Genomic DNA, 18,910 nt, shown 5'->3' on the forward strand with positions numbered 1-18,910 from the left:
CATTATATTAAATATGATGTAATTTTAGTATGATATTAACCATATTGTAAAGGTATAAGTAATTCAATGTTTATGAACTCATTTGCACAACCCATTTATTGTAATGTAGGGCTGAAGGATATTCTAGCAGCATTGTGTGCATGGCAAGAAGTAAAGCTTCAAATGCTGCCAATGTAGGACCCAGCAGAAATGATGAGACATCCTCACACTCAGATGTCAGATTAGTCACTTGTGATGACAAAGTTCTACTTTGCTTCAGCTTCCTAACACAGTTGCTTTCCATAATCCGTGTGGAGTACAGATCAGAGTTTGCATCCCAGGGGCCCATGAGGATGCATTCTAAAATAGGAAGTGTCTGAGGAAAGGGAATAATTGGTTGCACTGATGCCATGAACCAAATTCACTAAGGAGTGGCAGCACGAGAAGGACCTTGCCATTTAGAGTGAGGTCAACTGGAATGAGGCCACTGCAATAAAGAATCATCCTTGCAGTCAGAAGCCTGAATAGACCCTGGAGAGGTGGAGATATACTCTAGAGAGGATAGGAATGAAGGTCAGTAGGAACAAGACAGAATACACGTGTATAAATGAGAGGGAGGTCAGTGGAATGGTGAGGATGCAGGGAGTAGAGTTGGTGAAGGTGGATGAGTTTAAATACTTGGATCAACAGTACAGAGTAATGGGGATTGTGAAAGAGAAATGAAGAAGAGAGTGCAGGCAGGGTGGAATGGGTGGAGAAGAGTGTCAGGAGTGATTTGTGACAGACGGGTATCAGCAAGAGTGAAAGTGAAGGTCTACAGGACGGTAGTGAAACCAGCTATGTTATATAGGTTGGAGACGGTGGCACTGACCAGAAAGCAGGAGCAGAATTAAAGATGTTAAGATTTGCACTGGGTGTGATGAGGATGGACAGGATTAGAAATGAGGACATTAGAGGGTCGGCTCAAGTTGGACGGTTGGGAGACAAAGTCAGAGAGGCGAGATTGCGGTTTGGACCTGTGCAGAGTAGAGATGCTGGGTATAATGAGAGAAGAGTGCTAAGGATAGAGCTGCCAGGGAAGTGGAAAAGAGGAAGGCCTAAGACAAGGTTTATGGATGTGGTGAGAGAGGACATGCAGGTGATGAGTGTAACAAAGCAAGATGTAGAGGACAGAAAGATATGGAACAAGATGATCCACTGTCACAACCCCTAATGGGAGCAGACGAAAGAAGAAGAAGAAGAAGAAGTCAACAGACTTCTCCTTTGGCCTTGCCTGACTCAGACACTTGTTCTCTACACTCCACAGACCTGAATCTGTGTCCCGAGAACCCAGTTGGGATGTTTTGTCAAGCAAGCATTGCTCAAGTGAAAAGAATCAAGTGGTTACACTCACCAATCTCAACCAGAAATTTCAAATGAAGTCAATGTCCCTCATTATTTCCCCCATGATTCTTTACACATAGTAAAATACCCAGACATTAAAATTCATAATCAATAATCAAATATTGTTTGTCACTATACAAATGTTAAGTTCTTAGAGATGAGCAACATGTTTAATCCATACAGAAAGCGAACACTTCCTATTTACATAAGAAACAACTATCCATTCATCCAATTCATGAATGCACTTTTTCAGCAGTGACAATTCAATCCCACCAAATTTGTATTCTACAGTACATGTTATGGGAACTGGACCAGTATCACATTTAAGAAAAAAAAGTTAAATACCATACTCCAGCTGTAACCTCCGACAAGAAAAATGCTGTCATCAAGCACCGCACAGCCTGGGCCACTGCGTCCCTCCAGAATAGGAGTCTGAAGAATATTCCAGTGGTCACCTTTTGGATCATAGCACTCCACCAGCATGACATCAAGGTGTGAAAAGCCTGTGTGACAAAGACACAACACTGTCACCAAGATAGTTCTGGACCATGCCAGACTGTGCTTAACAAAACTGTTTTATTTATTGTTTTTAATTTACCCACAACCCAACAAAGAAGTGCCTTTTTGAATTGTCTAAATTTTCTGAAATTGTTGGCCATCTGGATGGTAGAAATTCGCTGACTTCAAGTGGACTGTAAAGTCCTGAGTGGTGAAAGCCATTAACATGAAAGAATAAGGGAATCTAATTTGAGGACACTGAGGAATGACAACACGTTGGACCTTCAGAACATATGTACTTAAAACTTTGTGAATTTAAGAATTCAGTGAGAACTGCAGTGGACTTTTATAGCACCTCAGTACCTATGAAAATAATATACTGAATAACAGCCAGCGTGGGTTTATGAGAGGAAGATCTCGCTAAATCAATCTTCTACATTTTTTTAACAATCAACTGCAATATCTGCCAAAAACAAAAAATACATTAGAACAATCTAGACAAGAACAGGCCATTCAGCCCAACAAAGCTCACCAGTCCTAACCACTTATTTCTTCCAAAAAACATCAAGTCGAGTTTTGAAAGTCCCTGAAGTCTTACTGTCTACCACACTACTTGGTAGTTTATTCCAAGTGTCTATCGTTCTTTGTGTAAAGAACTCCATAAATGTTTGTGTGAAATTTACCCTTAATAAGTTTCCAACTGAGTCCCTGTGTTCTTGATGAACTCATTTAAAAGTCACAGTCTCGATCCACTGGACTAATTCCCTTCATAATTTTAAACACTTCAATCATGTCACCTCTTAATCTTCTTTTACTTAAATTGTATAGGCTGAGCTCTTTTAATCTTTCCTCATAATTCAACCCCTGTAGCCCTGGAATCAGCCTAGTCGCTCTTCTCTGGACATTTTCTAGTGCTGCTATGTCCTTTTTGTAGCCTGGAGACCAAAACTGCACACAGTACCCCAGATGATGCCTCACCAGTGTGTTATAAACGTTGAGCAGAACCTCCTTGGACTTGTACTCCACACATCGTGCTACATAACCTAACATTCTGTTAGCCTTCCTAATGGCTTCTGAACACTGTCAGGAAGTCAATAGCTTAGAGTCCACTATGACTCCTAAATCCTTCTCATAAGGTGTACTCTCGATTTTCCAACCGCCCATTGTGTACAACATCATTTATGTAGACTTTCAAAAAAGGGGTTTGATATGGTCACACATATGAAACTAGAAATTAGAAGCTGCAGGAGTCAGAGGTAACCCACAACCCCTCAAGTTCGTCAACTGGAAGGTGACAAAGAATACAGATAAGTGGAGAAAGCTCCACATGGAGTGAGGTCATCAGTAGAGTCTCTCTTCGGACTGTTACTTTATTAATTTATATTAATGACATAGATTTTGGTATAGCTAGCAAACTTATGAAGTTTGCAGACAATATTTAAATTGGAGAAATGGCAGGCACTGAGGATGCAGCAAAAAGGTTTCAAAAAGATTTGGACAATATTGAGAACTGGGACAACACTTAGAAAATGCAGTATAATCTGGAAAAGTGCTACACGTAGGAGAAGGTCATAGTTATAAGTTATAAAGTCAAATATATAAGTTATAAAGTTATAAATGCCAGATGGGAGACACTGACCTACAAGAAGCAAACTCTAAAAAACATTTAGGGGGTTAAGCTGACACAGAGTTTTCATCATCTAAGCAACGTGCAGAAATGATTAAAAGGACAAAACAAAATTTAGGTTATTTTGTTAAAAGTGTTGAATAAAAATCAGGACACGTTATGCTCAGACTATATCATGCACTAGTGAGACCACATCTGGAGTACTGTGTGCAGTTCTGGTCACCACACTACAAGAAAGACAGAGCAGCACTTGAAGCTGTGCAGAGGAGACCAACCAAGTGCATCCCAGGACTTAAGGACATGGCTTACTCTGACAACTTAAGAGCATTAAACCTGCTTAGTCTCTAGCAGAGAAGAAAATCCAGGTCTTCAAACTTCTCAAAGGAACTGATAAAGTAGAATCAGCAGAATATGTTCAGTTTAACGGTAAATCACCTAACCTGAAACCAATGGAAATTAAGCAGAAGTGCAAGGCTAGAGGTTGGCTTTTGCAGAGGTCCTGTCCACCAATATAATGATAAACCTAATTATGAATTGTGAATGAACACGTAGGCACCACATCTTGGGGGATTAACAACAGAGGACCCCCCAGATGTAAACGGTATGGAGCTGTTGATACTGTTCATGTGTCTTACACTCCCTGTGGGTGTTAAAGTGTCTCTCAGTAAATAAGTACAAAGTAGCGTGTCTTATAACAGCACTGGTTTTGCATAAAAGTGATGAGGAGGTCCTTTTTAACTTCTTGAACCTGTCTGCTGTCTGTCTGTGATTGTAGTTCTTCTTCTTTGTCGTCTTGCCTTCTATTTCTAAAAGCTTGGGAATAAGGGCAGATTACGGGTATGCAAACAAGAACTTAACTGAACCTGTCAGGTGTCCGTGTTGTTTTTTTCATCCTCAAGTCATCTGAACACATGTGCCCACGTCACTGGCTCATGTGATCTTTCACTTTGTTACAATGTTGGCTGTATACACCACCACAATGGATTTGAAACGAAATAAGAATTTGTAGAAGAAGCCCGGACACAGACAGACACTGAGATAGACAGAAGTCCCAAAACACACACTATTTATTTTTATAGTTCTTGCACAACACACACAGTGCACAAATCCCAATAAACTCAGTCCTTGTCTCCTTTCTTTTCCTTTCCTTTCTTCTGCCGCCTCAACTCCTCTCTTCCAAGCTCTGTCCTCTGCCACCCGACTCTGGTTTCCCAAGTGGAGTGAGGTGGCCTCCTTTATACTGAAGTGCTCCAGGTGCTTTCCGATCAACTTCCGGCAGCACTTCCGGGTGTGGCGGAAGTGCTGCATGCTGAGGCTCCGGAGCTGTCCAGGTGCCATGGGCCCCAGCAGGGTTGAGCTTCTAAGCTTCAAGCCCATGGCACTAAGGGGAGAGGATGCCTTCTTGTGTCCCGGGGAGGTACTGCTGATGACATGTCCTCTCTCCCGGTCCTCTCCTCAGAAGGGTGTCCCGACCAGGCAAGGACCCCAGCCGTCTGTCACAAATTACACAATTGAAGTGTAGGCTTTCAGCATTAATTCAAACGCTTTAACAGAAATATTATATGAGCCATTTAGGAATGACAAACATTTTTAGACAGACAGACAGACAGACAGACAGACAGACAGACAGACAGACAGACAGACAGATAGATAGATAGATAGATAGATAGATAGATAGATAGATAGATAGATAGATAGATAGATAGATAGATACTTTATTAATCCCAAGGGGAAATTCACACACTTCAGCAGCAGCATACTGATAAGGAAAAATTAAAGAGTGATAAATTTTATCTCTGATCCCCTTATTTTCACGGGCTCTAAAATATTTGGACAGACTAACATAATCATAAATATATCACTTGGTTGAAAATCCTTTACAGTCAATGGCTGCCTGAAGTCTGAACCCACGGCCATCCGTAAATACTGGGTTTCCACTCCATGTTGTTTGAGATTAATTAGCAATTAAAACTTGGGTGAGTGGGCCACAGTTTTCCCACCCAGGGTCAATTCTTGTCTTATTCTTTACTTCTGCCTGTAATTGAAGAATAGGTTAATTTGTTTAAGGCATGTCCACAACAAAAAAATAAATAAATCAGAGAACACAAATATGTTATTTTTTATGTTTTTTTCCTTTCAGCTATGCTGCGGGGTAGGAAATGAAATGCCTCCCACAACTGATGAAAACAAACAGCCAGTGACTGGGCTCTAAAGGGCAGCTGGCCTCAATACATATAAATTACCGATTTGTGTTACAGCTCTGTTTGACAGATGACCACTCCAAAGTGGTGTGTCATCTTTTATGCGCCAAGGGGACACCAGTGTGACATGCAGGTTCCCAACATAGGTTGCTTTTACTTTTCTTTTATTAAAAAAATAGCATAATTGCTAGCTTTAGCTATTTTTTGGAGTTGGTTATGTGCAAACTGTTTGAGAGAGAGAATCCAACTCCAACCTACGGGATTTATATAGACACTTACTATCAATATCTGACCAAAAGAAAAAAATCACACAGAAAAGAAAACGCTTTTCAGAGCCGACCCTTTGGTGTGCCATTGCTGTTCGAAACGCCGCCTGCTGATCCGCTTCACAGATCACCTGCTCTAACATTTTGCTTGGAAATGCTTCATCAGACAGAGCGGCACTCATGTGAAATACTGCAGCGAGCTGAGCCCGAGTGAAACACTGCAGCAGGCCAACCATGGAGGCAATCTGTTCATGCTTACCTCTACAAAAAAGAGAATGCAGATGGGTCCTGTCTGGCCTGCCTTTCACAAGTAGGTCTACCATTAAAATGGATGAAATAATCTGAAAACCAGCCCACACACCATCAGCCCTCCATGCAAATCGTATACACGGCTATTGTATTTCTTCAAGACAAGGCAACCGTCAGGAAAATCAAAGATTGTCCAGTTAAACTGCAGTCTGTCTTTTCTAATAAGATCAAGCAGATGGGAAACGCATTTGCTTGTAGTTGTATAAAGTGGAGAGAGTTGTAGTAGTTGGGGGGTACAAAATAACGTCAGCAATAAGAGTAGTGCCTAGCTTGCAATGAAATTTTTAAAAGCGGTTGAATATTATGATGTTAGATAGTTTGCCAACAAGGAGACAGTCCAGCATCTGGTGTTTACCAACTGATCCGATTGTCCCTTTTGTGATATCTGTGTCAACAGCATGGCTTGACAGTTTGTATTTATATAACTAGCATTTCATGCCAGGAGTCCCAATTCTAACTTCCACTTCAAAAAGAAGATCTTACTCAGCTGCCAGTTCCATTATGGAAAGGTGTTTCTACGTTGAATGCCTCATGCTGATCCCTTTTTTAACATACGGTATCCACAATTACATTTTCATAATTCAAAATATCTGTTTAGGTTATGTGAATAGTTCAAATTTTCATCTGATTTCTATGATCCCTGCACTTACACTCTGACCAGTGAAAAATGAGGGACTTTTACTACTGACTTCACAGAGGCATGCGGCACAATGTTGGAACAATAAAACAAAACCCCTCACCAGACTCCCAGATTTCTTCCCTTTGCCTCGCCTGTCTTGTGACTGCAAAAACAGATCTAGACTGGTGTGGTCCTTGTCCCCTTTAAGGGAATTCAGTTAGTCCCGTCCAGCGGCACGGTAGCCTGAGAGAGAAAGGGCATCATCTTTATGAGGGTTGAGACATCGTCAGCTAGGGGGTCAGTTAACCTGACTTAGAGAGAGAAGAGTATTCCAAAATAGGTCTTTAGTGTTTACTGTAGGGAAGTGCTGGGGAGAGAGTGGCTCAGTGTCTGCTGCTTTAGTGGAGGGGAACAGACTCCAGTTAGTCAGTTCAGGCTCCCGAGTCTTCTGTAGGTTGAGGAGCTGCATCAGACTCTTGTTTTTAAATAGTGTTTAGGCAGAATTGTTTTTTCCTGGACTTGGAAAATGGCCTTTGGGGATAAATCCCTATTTTTGGGGATTTTGTTTTTCTTCACTTTATTTTTTTTTAGAATGATTGTCTGCTTGAAGAAGTTCTCAAATTATTTTCCTTCTTCTAATTTATTGTTTTGAGTGTGTGTGTGCACTGTATATATTCCAGCACCAGAATTTTATTTTCTAGAGTCTGTTGTAATAAACATCTGTTTTATTTTTATCCATCCTCTCTGCCGTAATCTTTTGTTTTTACTCAACTCCCTGTCCTGGTGAGTCCTGAACTACTAGCAGGGTACCTACCCCTGTTGGCAACTGCGACAAGTGCTACACATTAGTGGTGGTTGAAGTGGCTCCCCCACTCACTATGGGAAGTACTTTGAGTAGTGAAAACAGCACTATATAAATGTAAGGAACTGTTATCCTCTTTAATAAAATCCCTGTGTGCATCCAGGTGTTTGTGTGTGTATGTCTTCTGGTGAAGTGCGCATGCGCGGGGCACGGTGCGAAGCGTGATATTACTGTCAGAGAAAGTTACAGGCGTTTTACGGAAATACAAACCAGTATTACTGCGAGAGGAAATTAAAGGTACACAATACAGTGACGCATATTACAGCCACATACAAGCCAGTATTACGGTCAGAGGAGATTAAAGGCATATTACCGACGCGCACGCCTGTATTACTGCCAGAGAAAATTAAAGGTATATTACGGACGTACAAGCCAGCGGACGTACAAGACAGTATTACTGTCACAGAAAATTAAAGACGCACAATACACGGCGGCAGCCCACGAAGAACAGTCAGCTCAGCAAGTAAACATCAACAAAAGAGGCTGAAAGAAAGAAAAATACGACCAACAAAAAGAATGAGGTCAAAGTCCCTTGCCATTTAATATAGACTGTTCCTACTAATGTTTATGCACTACTGTTCTAGCGCCCGTTATTGTAATGGGCTAAATGACTAGTTATTATTATATTTAATTTTTCTGCCTCTCACAGCCTTTCAGCTGGCAGCAGCAGATGGCACCAGAATACTGTCCTGAGTGCTCTTCATGCTTAACGCTGTACATGCAAACAATAGAGCCATCCCTGAGAGACACTCTGGCTTAACCATATTTACACAGAATTCCAAGCCTGAGAGATGCTCCGGGTTAATGCCAAGGATTTTAAGGATTCAACAAGACTGACTTTTAATTTACTTTACTGAGGGAAATTTTTAGACCAATAATACTAAGCAGACATCATTACAGTATATAATTGCACAGACATTATTGACAATAACTGATCTGTCTTGAGAAAAAGAAAAAGGCAAACAGAATGATGAGACTAGACCAGGAGATGGGTGAGAAAAAAATCTAAGTTGAAGTTGAAGCAGTGGCCGTGTCCAAAATCAAACGTACTGAAAGTACCCTATACGCAAACACAAAAATCAAAAACAAGGTGACATGCAAGCATTTCTAATCCTTTGAAATCGTTCCACACACTAACTACCACCATGAACATTTTTTTGTTATCTTAAATCTAATGTTGGACAACCAGGAAGTGTGTGACATCAACCTTTATAGCTTTATATTTAAGACATCATATGCTACAATTTAAGCTTGTCCCATGCTAAAAACCAGGACAGCAACGTACACCAACCCCATAAAAAACTGGGTCTCCCATAGAAAACAAGATGGCAGCGCACCAAAACATGAAATATTTTTAGGTCCCTTAAAACAACCTTAAATTCTCAAAGCATTTAAAGAAAGTTTTGTGAAGAAAACCTACTTCAGAGTGCATGGGCCTCAAAATGGGGTGACAGTTCACCTTTCAGTAAGACAATGACATGAAGCCCGGACAACACTGGAGTCTTTAACTCTCCTTAAGTGGCCCAGCCAACGCCCAGAGCTACGTAAACCCCATAAAACATCAATAGTGAGACTTGAAGATGGAAGCTTACTTAATGCTTCCCATACAGTCTAATGGAGCTTGAGAGGATCTACCAGGAAGAATGAGATAAACGGCCCAATACCAGATGTACAAAGCTTGTAGAGACTTCCCAAACAAGACTCAAAAGTGTAACTGTTGCTAATGGGGCTTCTACAAGGTACTGAATTAAGGGTCTGAATACTTATAAGAATGAGACATTTTAGCTTTTCATTTTAATAAATTTGTTAAACGTTTATCAAAATATGTCTTTACAGTACTTTGTTGTTCTGGGTTAAGTGTAGATTGATGGACAGAAATTGCAAATTTATCTATTTATAATTAAATCACAATAAAGTGTGTACAAAATGAAGCAGTCTGAATCCTCTGTGTATTGTTTATATGGTCTGAACTCAATGTATATTGTTGTATTTTTTTGTCTGTTGTTGTAGACCCTCTGTGACCCAGGGGACAAAAACTCAACGGCCACTTCTCTCAGTCTGACAATAGGCATCATTTGTAGAAGTTGCATTTTGGTACCTTCCAGGCAGATATTCATCCATTTTCTTTCTTCTGTTCCCTTATGTGTTTTAAATTGGACTTTTCAGATCATCATCACCATCCCTAATGAACAACCGTTTTTTCACGAGATGACCAAAAAGAGTTAGTTACAGCTGGACTGTAGAGAGTTCCCTTTTTGCCCAATCTAATGGACCGTCTTGTCCTTCATGCACATCATGGTTTTCTATGGACCTTAGTCTTCTCCAGCTCAACTGATTTTCCTTCGCTTGAGTTTTCATGATCATTTACAGCTGGTGGTTGGTGGGATAGTTGGGAATTTTGTCTTGATCATACGAGAGAAGCAGGACTCTTTGCTGAAGTTGATCACACAGAGAAGCAGAATGCTTCAGCACAACACCAGTGACAGTGAGGGTTCAATGGCAGATGTTTTATTGGACATTGAGAATAAGATTTCAATTCTAGAAGTCATCAGCTGACAGTAAAACACATTAGCAGGGAATAACAACAGACAGTGAGACATCTTTGTGAATGATGAACTGTGTTGATTATGTCAGCCTGTTGCCCAGCCCTATGCCCACCCAGAATCTATCTTACCACTATGAAAGCCTGGCTGCAACCATTTTCATCAGCGCTGCCTCACTGTTACATTCATACATCCAACATGTACTGTGATGCTTATGTCTAACCACCTCATGAACATCAACAATTCAGACTCCAACTCATCCATCTTCACTCTTGAGCCATTCTGGGAGTTCTGTAGTGACAATTCAAGTCTCCTGGGACCACCGTAATCCACCTCTGTTTGGGTATCACCTGCTTATGGCAAGCCCAGTGCTTAGCCCTGGCGTAGTAATCAGGAATGGAAGAGTCATGCAAACCCAGCCATTCACACAGTGGGCTGAACTCCCACATCAGTTTTTATGCAAAATGGTTAATTGTCCTCGATGGCACAACTGACCCGGAATAAAAGACATGGTAGCTTGGTAGACTGGCAAATCTAAATTGGCCCTGTGTGGATAGGAGACTATGGAGAGCTAATTGAGTGCACCCCATAATATGCTGGTTACTGATGCGGACCGGATGGTCTGCAGCCCTCACGACTGTGTATTAGAATGAGATAACTTGTAAAATGAATAAACAAAAGAAACAAAGTGTCTGAAAGAAGCAAAAATCCTACACAAATCAAATTGTTAAAGAAGGTGCTTACCTTTCAAGTGGTTTCCGCCAATAGCATATAGACGATCGTTCATTCCTGCCAAAACGTGAATCGCTCGTTTTGTGTTCATATCCTGCTTCCTGGCCCATACATCCATTGCTGGGTCATAGCAGTACAGCCAGGAGACATATTCACCATTGTGGACACCACCTGTGAGCAAAGCATGAATGCATTTATTACATGATGAAGGCACCTGCCTAGATCGACTCAATTACCTCACACCAGCCATGAGGAGGAAATGGACATAAATGTGTCACTAGTCAGATAATTTGTGTTTAGCATGTCTGTTATACAAAACTGTACGTACGCAAATGTAACACCAGATTATGGAGAGTTAAATGACAAGGTCATAAACTCTTCACTCAATGATTAGAAGGATTTCCTTCTAAAATGTACCGAATGAGATCGTGTGAAAAGCAGCAACTGTTCTTCATTCTTTGCCTACACTGATGCCCTCTTAACTACCAGTTAACTGCCAACATTTTCCTATGGCATCCCAGCCACAAGCACACTAATGAATGCAATGGGAGCAGCTGAGCAACTCTAGTATACAGCAGTATCCCAGCAGTCATTCTATTTATCGCTTTCTAGACTGACTGTCCTCTTGCAGCCCTGGGCAATACCTGTGGTAGTTTTGTGTGGTTCTGAATGCTTTATCAAGTGGTACTGTGGTTAAGATCTCTACCAGTATTGTGCAAGTTTACACCTCATAAGAACTCGCTCTAAGTTCAGTTCACACAAATTAAAATGAACCAATTCACGTTCATAGTTCACTATTTCAATTTTGAACTAGTTCATGTTCAGTTCATTTTGTATTTTTTAAGGAGTGAGAATAAATAACACGAGTTTACTTTTTTCAATTTTGCATGGCTTATATTAGGCTATTACAGTGTTCTTAAATAAAATACAGTAATTAAGAAGACATTTTTATTTAAATACACTTCATTGAATTATAGCCAGCAACAAACACGTATAACCATATATGCTAATATCCTTCCAGTCAAAAAAGTAATTAAATAGATGCAAGTATACATATAAATTACCGCTGTGACACAAATGGTGACTGTGGGACCAGCAAGTAGGTGAACTAATGTATTACGCTGCCGGTCAAAATTCATGTCACATATTGCACGTCCAACAGGGAAAAATATAAAGCAGCCTTGTGAAGTATAACGTTTTCCTAAAAGCGAAAGCGGAGCTGAACCACGTGCTCGTGTCAGCGGGGGTGCAGCTTAAACACAAGCAGACAGACACAGACGGTGCCTATTTGATTTTACGTTATTTCTTCCGAATACAAATAAATGGCAAAAAATGTATTAGATAGATAGATAGATAGATAGATAGATAGATAGATAGATAGATAGATAGATAGATAGATAGATAGATAGATAGATAGATAGATAGATAGATAGATAGATAGATAGATAGATAGATACTTTATTAATCCCAAGGGGAAATTCACATACTCCAGCAGCAGCATACTGATAAAGAACAATATTAAATTAAAGAGTGATAACAATGCAGGTATACAGACAGACAATAACTTTGAATAATGTTAACGTTTACCCCCCCCCGGGTGGAACTGAAGAGTCGCACAGTGTGGGGGAGGAACGATCTCCTCAGTCTGTCAGTGGAGCAGGACAGTGACAGCAGTCTGTCGCTGAAGCTGCTCCTCTGCCTGGAGATGACAGTGTTCAGTGGATGCAGTGGATTCTCCATGATTGACAGGAGCCTGCTCAGCACCCGTCGCTACTGCCATGGATGTCAAACTGTCCAGCTCCATGCCTACCATAGAGCCTGCCTTCCTCACCAGTTTGTCCAGGCGTGAGGCGTCCTTCTTCTTTATGCTGCCTCCCCAGCACACCACCGCGTAGAAGAGGGCGCTCGCCACAACCGTCTGATAGAACATCTGCAGCATCTTATTGCAGATGTTGAAGGACGCCAGCCTTCTATGGAAGTATAGTTGGCTCTGTCCGTTCTTACACAGTTCATCAGTATTGGCAGTCCAGTCCAATTTATCATTCAGCTGCACTCCCAGGTATTTATAGTTCTGTACCCTCTGCACTCAGTCACCTCTGATGATCACAGGGTCCATGAGGGGTCTGGGCCTCCTAAAATCCACCACCAGCTCTTTGGTTTTGCTGGTGTTCAGTTGTATAGGTTTGAGTCGCACCATTTAACAAAGTCCTTGATTAGGTTCCTATACTCCTCCTCCTGCTATTATTATACTAATATATATTATATATATTATATTATTATATTCCTATTATCCGAATACCGAATTCAGAGTCGGCTCTACCCCTACATTACAGGGTAAGGCAAAATGTTTAATGTGGACCTAATCCAGATCCAGAATGTCACAGAAAACTGAACTAGCTCACATTCAAGTTCTTCACTTGAAAATACGTTACATTAATAATAATAATAATAATTCATTACATTTATATAGCGCTTTTAAGTTCACCGTTCTTAGAAAAATGAGCTTGTTCAATGAACGCTCTCTTTTGAACTAGTTCATACACAACACTGATCTCTACTTTACACCTTCAGAGTAATCGGTTTAAATCTAGTGTACATTTGTCCAAGTCTAGTTTAGCTTTCTCTGCATACTCCATTTTCCTCAAAGATGTGCAGATTATGTTGACCATTTAACCTAAACAGGCCTGCCTTATGTTATGTTTGAGGGACTGTCTGTTATCAGAATTACTACCTTTTTTCTTCTTTTCTGTTTCTGGAATTGTAATGTGTTTTACTAAAGACAATATGGAAAAATGTCCAGTCTACCAGAATCTTAGTGTTTAACAGACAAGGGTCCAACTGAGGAGATTCATGATAAACTAAAGATTTCCATACATAGTAAATGGAAACATTGTAAAGGACAATAGGGCAATACAATAAATAAACCAACTAGACCAATAAAGACAGCATTTACAAAGTGTGGTCAAAAAATATTAAAAGCGTAAGACGCTACTTCTAGATATTTTCAGTACACTATCTGGAAAAGGTACAGTATTTTTAGAAGTGACCAGAAACAAAGATTTATACAAGCTAAAACTACATCAGAATCAGGCTAATAAGTAAAACAAAAACACAAAACAAAACCATAATAGTCAAAAATATGTGTAGAGACCGAAACCAGAAATTGTTATAATTGGTATGTTTAAAATCTTTTCTGCCTTTTACAAATTGTTTTTGGACTTGTAAATAAACTGGGATGTTTGACCTGATGAAATTTGATTTTGAAACTTATTTTGTGTGATTTTTATTCCTGAAAGATTTTTTGACCATCTTCCCTTGATGTGTTATTGTATTCTTGCAAGTGGTCACTCACGTCTTGAGCAGTTAAAGCATGACTGCAATGTTTTGGATCAAATTAACATCTGGTGTATAAATATCTATATTTCCCTTAACAGTTTTTTGACTCAGCTTCTAAATTTTATTTAGCAATTTCTGGTTCATTTAAGAGATATTTCTTTTCTCTCTCTGGTATTGACATATGTTTGACTCTGCTCGATCTCCTGATCCCTTTAATTAAAATTTTTTTCTGACTACTGCTGAGTCAGAACAGAAACACTAAGTCAAGTTTTCAGGTATCAAAGCACAAGGCAAGAAAAGTCTTGGAATCCATCAACTGGGATAAGGAACTGACCTTTCTGAGCGACTTTTAACCCTGTGCAGTAATTGGTCAGAGGTCGTGACCTCTGGAGTGGCCCTAGTGATAGAAACAAAATGATGAACACTTCAAGTAGGCTTAGGCCTAAAAATGCAGAAGGGCCTAAGAGGAACTGTTAAAACTCCTGACCCAAGAAACAGCATTATTAATTCTTTATTATTTTAAATAAAGAAAAGTTTCAAAAAGAACCCTCGATCTTAAATAAAGGCCTAAAGCACCAATAAATGCAAATAAACATATAATTTGAAAATCATGAAGTAATAAAGTTCAACACCAAAGTTTGCTTCAAAACAACAGGCAACCCAAAAGGCTAACAAAACCAAATCTAAAATGCAAAAATCAAATGTAGGAAAATGTAGAACCACAAACACAAACAACAACGCTAGTGTTATGCACTGATGTGTGTTGATGTGTTTTATTGTTATTTTTGAATGATTATTTTTCATATTTGTACGTATTCTCTGTAATGTTTCTAAGTACAGTATGTACCACTCACTTACTGTAAATGTCCTGATATTCCTAGTGCGTTGTGAGTGGAGCCGCAGGAGGTGGGGCCACCCTGACGTCACCCTTCCTGAACCCACCACAGCAGGACATTATTTGTGTAGCTGTGGAGTTGTGAGTGTTGCTGTTTTCTTTGGATTTTCAGTTTATTTTTACTTTATTTTGATTCTGTTCCTGGATTGTGGATTAGGACTTGTGTGCTGCAGGATTGCCTTCCAGACAGCTCATCATTTGCCTATTTTTGCTTGTTTGGACTGTTCTTTGTTTTTTTCTTTTGTTAACAAACCATTAATTAATAAAGATTCTTTTGTTTTTTGTCCACAAGCCTCGTGTAAGGCTTTTGTTATATTTTGGGACATTTCCAATTATTTTGCCAGCTGGTCTTATTTGGGGTCTGCAGTTTTGAGGATAGCTGAATTTGTGATGTGTCTCCTTGGGCAGGCTTATTTAGGTTATGGTGTCTTTTGGAGGCCTCACTCTAATTTTGCTGTGTGTGGGATTCCTAATTATTAAAGTTGAGAGGCCAACTAAACTTACAAAACTGCCGGAGAATTGAAAGCAGACCAGAACAATGTGAGCAGACATTGCTAATGCATGAGGTCTGGCTTGAATCAACTCAGGGCTTTATAGAGGCCAACTCCATAGACAGCCTCAAGAGCTGCTGTGTCAGGAGGCCACGTCCCTTTGGGTTCAGTATACGAATAACAAGAAAGATATCTAATTGAATGGACATAATTACGAGACAAAACTGCAAAAACACTTAAAGAAAAAACTGTTAAATGTAAAAACAAAGAAGGTAACCAACACATTTTCATTTAAAATATGACAAAATAAGCAAACAAGAATTAAAGAAACTAACACCAGGAATGAAGCTGTGACAAAAACCATAACAGATACTAGCAATGGACATTGATGCTGTGTTCAATATGGCACTGCACATCAGGAATACTGCATTAAATGGTTGTTTGCAAAGAAACACACTAAATGACATGGCAATGCATTGACGTCATAAAAATAACAAATCAAAATATTAACAACTCAAATAAAACAGAATTTATAGTTTCATTTGAGAGGCACACTCTGCTTTACACCAAGAAGACCGAGGTTGGCATCCCGAGTGTTCCCTGTGTCCACTTAGGTTTGCTTTGATTTTCTCCCGAAGTCTAAAGACAAGCAAGTTAGCTGAATTGGCCCGTGTGTTGATCCTGTGATGGACTGGAGTCCTGTCTTGGGCTTATTCCTGTCTTGTCAAGTTCTGAATGATCTGAATAAGTAACTTAAGGAAATGAAAGGAGTTATCCTTGCTTGCCTTGTGATGGTGTACTCTATGAATGGCACAATATGAAATAAAAATCGATTGTTTGATATCTGTCATGAAAGTCTCCAAAGCAAGAAACTGTAACAACCCGACAAAGAAAGAAAGCTTTGGGACTTGTAGTCAGCTGGCTTACAAAATGAATCCTGGTAGCATTTGCTATGTCAGAGCACTACTGGATATACAGTAATATATCAGACGGCCGAGCTGTAAATAGAAATGGACCAATCAGAGTTACAGGTCCAGTGCGAAGAGTGCTCAGGGTGCAAAGAGGGCAGCTGGAAGTTGTAGGCCCCAGAAGTGGGCATAAAAAGGGAGTCTGGAACCACGCAAGTGTGTGTGGACGCATGACCAGGAGGCTGTTGAAGTACTTAGAGTACAGCATGAGTGAAAGTGATCCGCATGACAGGGTCGCAACACTGGGATGATTTCGGCGTACAGAACATCTGTAGTGTAATGAATACAGTGTGTTTTAGGGGCTGTGACACCGGGACAGTTCCTGTTCGTACAGTGTCGGTGTGTTCCGGGGTGACCACACCTGACAATAAATAACCCATTTCCCTTAGCCAGTAACAGTAGGGAGTAGATAAATAGTTCCTGTGTCCCAAGAGATTTGTTTCATTATCTGTGTTTGTTCTATTTTAACTGTACTCGAATAAACAGCTTTGGATATGACCCGGACACAGACACCGTAGGTACAAAACCCAACACACGTTTATTCATATTATTTACAGTGAAACAGCACACAACCCAATACTTCCCAAAGTCCAGGCCTCTCACTAATGCCTCTTTTCAGGTCCACCTCCACTCCTCTCCTCCCAAGCTCTGTCTTTCTTCCTCCCGACTCCAGCCATCGAATGGAGGGAGGCGGCCCCTTTCATATCCACCCGGATGTGCTCCAGGTGCCTCCCAATGAGTGCCACTCCCTGGTATGGCGGAAGTGCCGGCTGTGCACCCGGAAGCACTCCGAGTGTCCCTGGTCTTCTTCCTCCCAGCACTTCCGGGTGTGGCGGAAGTGCTGAGGGCCAGGGCTCCTCAAGCATTTGGGCGCCCCCTGGCGGTGACCACGAGCACCTATAGCAATCTTTCTCAATGTGGGCGATAACGCCCCCTTGTGGGCGCTGGAGGCCTACAGGGGGGCGTTAAAGGGCCCAGAGAAAATTGGGGGGTGTTGAAGCAGTTTAGGGGGGCGATGGCTGATTTGTGTTTTTTTTCTAATATTTTAAAATTTAAACTAAAATCAAAACCTACCTACTATACTACATCGATTATTTCGTTCTTATTCCTGTCCTGTTTGATTGTATAAATATAAATAATTTATCATGGCTTTCGTAGGTAGCCCATGAGCAGTCAAGTTTTAACAAGTTTTTATTAAACAGCGCGGCCGGATCATCGATACTTGTTCTAACTGATTCCGGTCATTTTTATCGAAAATATAAAATATACCGGTATATTAAATAAAAAATATCAAATTAAAAAATGTCGAAATTTTCGTATAAATAAAAAATTAATCTTAACCCTAGCCTTAACCCCCTAAACCAATTTTTTATTTATACTAAAATTTCGACATTTTTTAATTCGATATTTTTTATTTTCTATATTTTTTATTTTCAATAAAAATGACGGTTACTGTTCTAACTTGCTCAGTACGAATTCCGTCGAATGAGGTAAATGAGTTTGTGCATGTTTGTCTTATTCCTGTCGGTGCGTGCTGTATTTTAATCCTATATGAGAGCGCGTAATACTTCTTTTATTTTCATTAGCGTTTTTGCACGCAATCGTTAGAAAGTTTTTTAAGCTTGATACTTTACTCATGTATTTGTAAAGACAAAACCATGTCGGAAGCAAAAAAGGAGAGACGGCAATACAGTGCGGAATACATTAAATACGGATTTGTTGAAAATCCCACAAATCCATCTTCGCCTATGTGCCTTCTTTGTCAAAAAACATTTTCGAATGAAGCGATGAAGCCTTCTAGGCTACAAGATCATTTGAATAAAATGCATCCAGATAAGAAAGAAAAAAATGTGGCCTATTTTCAAGACCTAGAAAAGAAGTACATAGCTCAACCAACTGTATCAAAACTTTTTTCAGCGGCTTCAAAGCAAGACGATGACGGACTTCGAGCCTCATACAATATCTCTTTGTTAATTGCTCAAACAGGCAAACCACACACTATTGGAGAAGAGTTAATTTTACCGGCAATAAAAGAAGTAATAACTACTGTGCTCCAAAAACCAGCGGCAGATATTATTCGAAAAATTCCTTTGAGCAATAGTTCTGTGCAAAGACGAATTGATGAAATGGCTGAAAATATTGAAGACTCATTGTGCAATCATCTGAAGACTAGTCAATTCTCAATTCAGTTGGATGAGTCC

General features: G+C 40.1%; 1 protein-coding gene across 1 annotated transcript in view; it reads right to left on the bottom strand.

Moving 5' to 3' along the window:
- The window catches only part of klhl14 (kelch-like family member 14), a 116,497-nt gene that overhangs the window by 14,809 nt on the left and 82,778 nt on the right, over positions 1–18,910 (bottom strand). Inside the window, exons 7-8 of the mRNA XM_028804445.2 lie at positions 11,032–11,190; positions 1,708–1,865 (exon numbers count right to left, since the gene is read on the bottom strand). Of these exons, the coding sequence (XP_028660278.1) occupies positions 1,708–1,865; positions 11,032–11,190 (317 nt within the window). The remainder of the gene's footprint in view (positions 1–1,707; positions 1,866–11,031; positions 11,191–18,910) is intronic.

Source organism: Erpetoichthys calabaricus, chromosome 6 (genome assembly GCF_900747795.2).
Source record: "Erpetoichthys calabaricus chromosome 6, fErpCal1.3, whole genome shotgun sequence".
Classification (NCBI taxonomy): Eukaryota; Metazoa; Chordata; class Cladistia; order Polypteriformes; family Polypteridae; genus Erpetoichthys; species Erpetoichthys calabaricus.